The sequence below is a fragment of the Rutidosis leptorrhynchoides genome, chromosome 4, assembly GCF_046630445.1.
Source record: "Rutidosis leptorrhynchoides isolate AG116_Rl617_1_P2 chromosome 4, CSIRO_AGI_Rlap_v1, whole genome shotgun sequence".
NCBI classification, from domain to species: Eukaryota; Viridiplantae; Streptophyta; class Magnoliopsida; order Asterales; family Asteraceae; genus Rutidosis; species Rutidosis leptorrhynchoides.
In genome coordinates, this window is record NC_092336.1 from 627112166 (window position 1) to 627120144 (window position 7979).

The following is a 7979-nucleotide window of genomic DNA, read 5'->3' on the forward strand; positions in this document are numbered from 1 at the left end:
TATTAGAAGAAGTAATACTAAGCTCTATATATACCACATATATATTACCTGAGGTTTGCCCTGCATCCCTCTTGTCCTTCAACTCCTTAAGATAGACCGGACAGTTTCGTTTCCAATGACCCATCTCACCGCAACCGAAACATGGGTCTTCCTTGGGGTTTGCCTTCTCGGCTACCTTTTGCTTCTTAGCCTTGTTGATGGTTGGGGTAACCATCTTCCCCTTCCCTTTGCCTTGATAGGCGGGTCCTTTTCTCTTAGCCACCTTTGGCTTAGAGGTCTTACCTTTGGACCCACCTTGATCGATTGCTAACACGGGTAAAGCCCTTTTACCCATGCTAGTTTCCGCCGTTCTAAGCATACCGTGAAGCTCACCTATGCTCTTATCCATCCCATTCATATTGTAATTAATTACAAATTGATCAAACCTTTTTGATAGGGAGTTAAGGATAAGATCGGTGGCTAACTCATTTGATATGTTCAAGTTAAGACGGTTAGCTCGATCAATAAGGCTTTTCATCTTAAGTACATAAGATGAAACCGATTGGGTGTCGTCCATACGACAAGCATGTAGCGCCCGAACCGTTTCGAAGCGTTCGACACGCGCTTGTTGGAGGAACATCTCCTTCAATTGCGTTATCATGTCGTATGCACTATGATGCTCAAAATCCTTTTGGAGTTCGGGTATCATAGTCCCAAGCATTAAGCATGAGACTTGAAGGGAGTCGTGGCAATACTTATCGTAAAAGGCCATTGCCTCCTCATCATCCTCATCCGGTTGATCGGGAATGGGGTCCTCAAGTACATACGCTTTATCCTCTTGTTTGAGGACAATCCGAAGATTGCGGAACCAATCCATAAAGTTGGTATGGTTGAGTTTGTCTTTCTCTAAGAGAGACCTTAATGATAGGTGGTTTAGGTTAAGTGGTGCGTTTGGAATGTTGTTGTTGTTATTGGCGGCCATCTACAAAATTAACAAAGTTCGTTTAAGTATCGATTTTAATTTAACATTCAATACCCTTTAAATCAAATTGAATTATTAAATTCTAGAATCCAACGGTAAACCAAATTTCGGTTAGGTGACCTTTATCCCGCAATTTGATTTAGCTAGGTAGTCAATAAATGACAATTGCAATCCATTTGCAACTTCTAGAGTATGGGATCATGCAATCCTTTTGCATGGCATATTTATCCCATCAACGCCTATTTGTTCCTCATGCTTCGGTGACCCTAAGTTCATGATTCCCAGATCAAGTCGTCCTACTTGTATAGACTTGTAAATTTAACATACATGTGGTTAGGTGACCTTTATCCCACAAGCATGCGAAATTTACCTTAATCATATTAGTTTGCTCATAACGGTTAGGTGACCTTTATCCCATCATGAGTTCCCTAATACTTTTAAGTGTCACACAATAGGATGGCGTTTAACTTGTTTGCCTTGTTAATAAGGGATTTTAAGTTTTCATTAATTCTAATTTGAGAAAACTTTTACACCATACACCAACATGCATTTAGTGTATGGTTTATTTGAAAATCCATTTTCATGTTTTGTAATTAAGCCAATTACTTGATATAAACCATTTTATATGTATGATCCTTATCATGTTCTTAATAAGCGTTTATTAATGTCCTTTTACCATTTCAATTTAACCATTTAAATTGTCGTTTTGCATGTTGTTAATAGCGTCTAATTTAACCAATTAAATTTCCATTTTGCTTGTTGTTAACTTGTGTGATTAACTTGTAGCATACAAACATACAATCCACAATCATACAATAAACAACCATGCATGCAAAACAAATATGTTCACAATCAAGCCATTTTGGTAGACATTTGTTTAGCCGAAAACAAATGCCACCGGATAAGGGGTAATTACACAAAGTAGGAGATTTCAAATCTCCCACTTAACCTTGCATCCAAATGCTTCTTCATGTGTTCTTCAAGTCTTCATCATTCTTCATCATTTTACAAAATATATCCTAATACATTTTGTCTAAAAAAAAATGAAATTACAACCTAATCTATTTTACATACCAAATATAAAATAAATTACATAACCAAATGAATTATTACATGCCAAATGAATAAATATCAATCAATCATGCATGCAACCAAACACAAGGTCAAGGCTTAGATTGTGAACATCATCAACATAAGTGATAGGCAATACAGAATCACAAGTGATTGGAAACACAGAATCACAAGTGATATGCAACACAGAATCACAAGTGATTGGCAATACAGAATCACAAGTGATCGGCAACACAGAATCACAAGTGATTGGCAGTACAGAATCACAAGTGATTGGTAGTACAGAATCACAAGTGATTGGCAGTACAGAATGCAGAATCACAAGTGATTTTGGCCAAAATGACAACCACCCAAAACCGAAAATTTTACATTCTACTTCATGCATGTTCATAGAATGCAAAATTATAGTGGGTTTAATAACCATCTCGAAGCATATTTCAACAACTTCGGCTCTAGATACCATTGTTGGGATTTAACAAGTTCCATTATACTTAAAACCATTTAAGAATCAATTAAAAGCGGAAGCATGTAATTACCATTTTAGAACATGTAAACCTTTAACCAATTAAAGTTAAAACCCAATTAGGATCAAGTTATGAAATATGCTTACAAACTACAAGCAAGTAAAGAGATTATACCTTCTCCTAGCTTGTTGTTAGATGATGATGAAGATGATGATGAATGGAGCTCCAAAACAATGAAACCTCAAGTAGCTATACCCCAAGCTTGACACCAACACCTTGTACTTTGGTTAGGATTTAATTAACACTTGAATTAGCTTGCAAAAAAAATGAAATGAACCCTCTTTGTTGCTCAAAACCCCACGACAGTTTCAGCTCAAAGGGAGCAGATTTTTGCAAGTTTTTTTCTAGTATTTTGATGTGTATAGCATGTGTTTTTAGTCTCCCACATTCCTTGGTACTTATGCCCATGATACTTGAAGAAACCATACACATGACTAGTCAAAGTGCATGCTCCAATGCCACTTACTAGTTAGTTTTTAAATAAGTTTTATAAAAGTTAAATTTTTATAAAACTAATTTATAAAACTTCCATCTTTAATTTATATACACATTACATTATATAAAACCAATTTATATAAAATGTAATATAAATTAATTAATTATTTAACCTATAAATAATTAAATCCATATTATATAAATTATTCCATAATTTATATATATATACACATCAAGTAATATTTAAGAAAACCATTTTTCTTAAAGTTCAAGTGTCGCGTATTTGATCAATGAACCAATCGTTAAAATCAAATACTAATAAGGTGTCGGTAAGCTTGTTATTGGGTATGACCCGACTTGGATCATAACATGTTAGCCACATTAATTTAATATGTCTCTCGGGCATACAGAAAAACCTACATTGTAAACAATGTCGTTGTCTATGGTGGTTTAACGAGCAGTTTTGTCCGTTCAGTGTATCCAGCAGTTGACATGCCCCTTGATCATGAAGTTTTCGCAATTCCCAGTGGTTATAATGCACCACAACAGGTAATTAATCAATTTTAATTATGAGGCTATACAGATTTAAGCATGGATATTGGGGCATACAAGGTGTTTAATCGCACAGAGTCCAATATCCAAATGGGCCCTATAAGTACTACCCAACATTATATACCTAGGTCCACTAATTAATTTGTTAATGATTTGCCAATGGGGCTTTGCCTCATTGGTCACCATGTTAACATGGTGTTCGAGGAGACCAGGGTTCGAGTCTCGGGGGGGGGGGGGATTTTCGTGAATTAACTTCGTGAGCTAACCACTAACATTGCCTTTCAAAAAAAAAAAAAAAAAAAAAAAAAAAAAAAATTTGTTAATGATTTAAATTAAAAGATAGAAAATAAAGTACCCAATATAGCTAATGACTAAAAAACCTTTTTATATATGAAAAACTTTCGTATATAAGAGACCTACTTTTATTCATTGAACAAAACCTACAAAACTGACGGGACGGCCCTGGATTTAAGAGCTTTCTTTTTTATTATTTTGACATGAATTCTCATTCTCATTCTCACTAGAAGTATATATATTTCATATTGTAGGTACACATTACTCAAGGAGATTATGATGGAAAAGCTGTAATTATAATGTGGGTAACCCCTTCTGAACCAGGTTCAAACCAAGTCAAATATGGAACAACAGAGAAAAAGTACGATTTTACTGCAACAGGTTCGACGGTGAAAAACTATACGTTTTACAACTATACATCCGGATTTCTTCATAACTGCCTTATCAGTGACCTTGAGGTATTTAATTTGCTGATTGATTCAGTTACATTTATCCCATTGATCTGTTTCATGGGTAATAACAAGTTTTTGTCTTGTTAATTAATTAGTATGACACTAAGTACTATTATGAGCTTGGAGAAGGTGATTCTGCTCGATCGTTTTCGTTTCAAACACCTCCAAAGATTGATCCAAATGCTTATTATAAGTTTGGAATTATAGGCAAGTTCAATACTTGTTTGAATTTTTATTTTTTATGAACTAATTAAAAACATTTTTTTTTTTTTTTTTTTTTGTCTATGATCAGGGTGAAGTTGAAACTTTCAAACAGTATCTTTATAGATACCAGACGCCTTATAAAGCTAGTGGAAGCAGTAGTCCTCTTTGGTACGCTGTGAGACGTGCATCCGCTCATATAATCTTTCTATCTAGTTATTCTCCATTTGGTAATTAACATCATTGCTTTGGTATGAATATTTCATATAATATCATTGCTAATTGTTAATTGATTATTACCTTGTATTTTAATCTTGATATTTTGCAGTAAAATACACACCTCAATATGAGTGGCTCCAAGCAGAATTTAAAAAAGTGGACAGAACAAAAACCCCCTGGCTCTTTGTTATTATGCACTCCCCTATGTATAACACTAATAGTGCTCACTACATGGAAGGTGAAAGCATGCGAGTTGTATTCGAGAAATGGTTTGTTGAGAACAAAGTCGACGTAGTTTTTGCAGGACATGTCCATGCTTACGAACGATCGGTTAGTTTATCCATGTTAATAAAAACTTGTCACTATAATGCATACTCACTCCGTCCCCAAAAAAACTGTCTCGGTTTGACTTTTTAGGCCTTTTTTCATCAACATTGACTTTTTCTTTTTAACGGCAAATTTTCGCATCGAATACTCTCATTTGCGACCCACACACGCTAGGTAGGAAACTCCAAGGATCGATCCGGGTTGCTTGGCAACTAATCGCGGGTTCCAGGTTGCTTGTGACTAATCGCAGAAAAATCGTGGAGAAAACCTCCCCCTTATAGGAATTGAACCCGGGTTGCTTAGCAACTAATCGCGGGTCCCCCTACTAAGGCTTGGAAACCACTCAGGCAATATCTCGGTGGTAACATTGACTTAGATCTTTGTTTGTATGATATAATATTTGTTGTCAATTATATGAATGGATGGAGTTTTAAATGTATTTTTCATTAGTATAACTTTTATGAATTATTTAGTAATACAAACAAAATTTTAATAAGTAAAGGTTGAAAGACAAAAGACTTTAAAAAGTCAAATATGACAATTTTTTTTAGGACAGGGGATACAAGTCTTTATATATACTTGATATATACGGAGTACAAATTAATAATTGATGTATGTATATCTGAATTTTCAGTATCGCATCTCGAACATTCAATACAACATAAGCAATGGTCTGAGTTACCCTATTGCAGACGAATCAGCTCCAGTTTACATAAACATTGGAGATGGGGGAAACCTAGAAGGTCTTGCATCAAGGTATCTTTTTTAATGATTTTTCTACTTCAATACTCCAACTGGTAGTGCTTTTTATAATTAATATTAGGTTACTTAAACTTTTCTAATAATAAACATGCAGTTATAATGATCCTCAACCTGATTACTCTGCATTCCGGGAAGCTAGTTATGGACATGCTACACTAGAGATCATGAATAAAACGCACGCTATTTACACCTGGAATCGCAATGATGAAGGGATGAGTTTTGTAGCCGATTCCCTAGTATTGGAAAATTTGTATTGGTTAGTAGATAACATAAATATAACATAACATACAGTTATTAAATAAGTAAATAACAAACCTAGCTTATTAATATAATATACGTCTCACTATACTCTTTATGTGTCAATGGCAGGAAAGGGATGAATTGAACCCGACTTGGATTTGAGACAAATAAGGATCCGAGTGTATCCAGATGTTTTTAATTGTGTGTACCATTTCTACGCTGCTAATATTCACTACTCATTTAAATGTTTACTTCCCATTTTGGAGGCCTGCTATTGCTATGGCAGTAGTCAGAATATCAATACTCCTAAATATCCTGTCCATATTTGGTTTTTGTTTCAGCTTAATTTAATGATCTGGTTCTCATTGCACAACCAATTAGCTCTAATTGATCTTTTTTTACTTACTAAACCGCACGAAATTTATACTACTACTGCTACTAGTTTGAAGCTTTCACCCCGTTTGGCTCAACACATAGACTTACTATGTTAGTTTTTATCATTTATCATTATCAGTAGTTTCTTCTATAACTTCGTTATCTTCATCCAAGTAACGTACAAATTATCATCAAACGATACTATGTTAGCAATCATTATCTATGTTCATATGCACTCACTTTAGCACAATAGCAAGAATACCGTTTGCAATTGCTGATGCAAAACCCCGAAGATCTATGGAGGACATTGTACTGGTTATCCTGTTAAATCATCATATCATCATATTAGATAATAAGATGTTTGTTATAAGGGTACAATACAGCAATCTTCTAAAAAAATGCTAACATGTAGTAAGTTCCATCAATATGCAAGTTTCAAATATGCATACAAATGATATCCTTCTTTAAAGAATCAATGTTATTATTTTCGTTTTTTCACTTAAAGGCGATATTTGAGCTTCTGACTAAAAACAGGATTCATTGACTAAAAAGGTCAATGGGTCCATTTTCTAATTAACCTTTTGTAAAACTGACTGATCCTATGCTATGTGTCCAATTAATCCAAGAAAACTCAGTATATACTTGAAAGTTTGTTGGCAAAAACGCTATATTTTACTTAGTTTATTGTATTTTACCCGAAAATAGACAATGACCAATTTGACCCAACATGCACCTCTAGTCTGTCTCAATAGTTTTCTCAAAAGCACTCTATAAAGCAGTCAAAGGCCACATAACAAAGTGTACTATATGATTACAAAAACTATAACATTACAACCATCTAAATTTTTAAGTATCTGATGTTGAAGGCTATATGCATTGACAATTCATTTTACTGAGTTTCTACTCGTTAGACCCATTTCCCTATTAACTAACATAGTAAATTTTACCCGTTGAGCCGCTAATAAAGCCAAATGTCCAAACACTTCGAGATTTTAATAACATGCCAAGTTAATAAAATCCATGCTGATTTAATAAATATCCTTGATCAGCAGTTAAATTATATAAAAAAAAAAGATATAAGATATACTAACATGTTTTAACCATCTGTCTGCAAAGGTTAAAACTTTCCAAAATGTTTAATTGATTTGTAATGTTAAAGCTTAACATGTCATTAGCCAACTTGCTAGTTCGTTTTATATCATACCTTTGTTCATTCATTCAACCCAAATTTTTAGCATCAAATACGTTATATGCAACTCACTCTAATATCAGCCGACCAAGGGGCTCCCTTCATCATGTTCAGTCAACCCAAATTTTTAGCATCAAACGCATTATATGTTTAGAAAACTAATTTCTCAACTACTTATGAGTTGTTAAGCTCATACTTTTAATCGAAGTATGCAACCCTTAGTGACCCATGACAATGATAAGAAGTGATCAAAACAGACATCTTCATTATATAATTTACAGTTCGTTTTTTTAAGTCATTATATCTAATAGGAGCAGGATCAATGGGGAAGTAACCAATCGAGGGGAAGCGGGGGGAAGCAAATTTTTTTTTATTTT

At 34.2% G+C, this 7979-nt stretch overlaps 2 protein-coding genes across 2 annotated transcripts; both read left to right on the forward strand.

Annotated features, from left to right (window-relative positions):
* The first annotated feature begins 3483 nt into the window (after positions 1-3483).
* On the forward strand, positions 3484-4672 carry LOC139843102 (bifunctional purple acid phosphatase 26-like). Its single transcript, XM_071833177.1, has 4 exons — positions 3484-3540; positions 4092-4295; positions 4385-4500; positions 4582-4672. The coding sequence occupies exons 1-4, from the start codon at positions 3484-3486 to the stop codon at positions 4670-4672; spliced, it is 468 nt and encodes a 155-aa protein (XP_071689278.1).
* Positions 4594-6403, forward strand: LOC139904194 (bifunctional purple acid phosphatase 26-like). The gene is made up of 5 exons (XM_071886125.1): positions 4594-4720; positions 4819-5039; positions 5671-5792; positions 5893-6054; positions 6168-6403. The coding sequence occupies exons 2-5, from the start codon at positions 4902-4904 to the stop codon at positions 6181-6183; spliced, it is 438 nt and encodes a 145-aa protein (XP_071742226.1). The 5' UTR covers positions 4594-4720; positions 4819-4901; the 3' UTR covers positions 6184-6403.
* The last annotated feature ends 1576 nt before the right edge of the window (positions 6404-7979 follow it).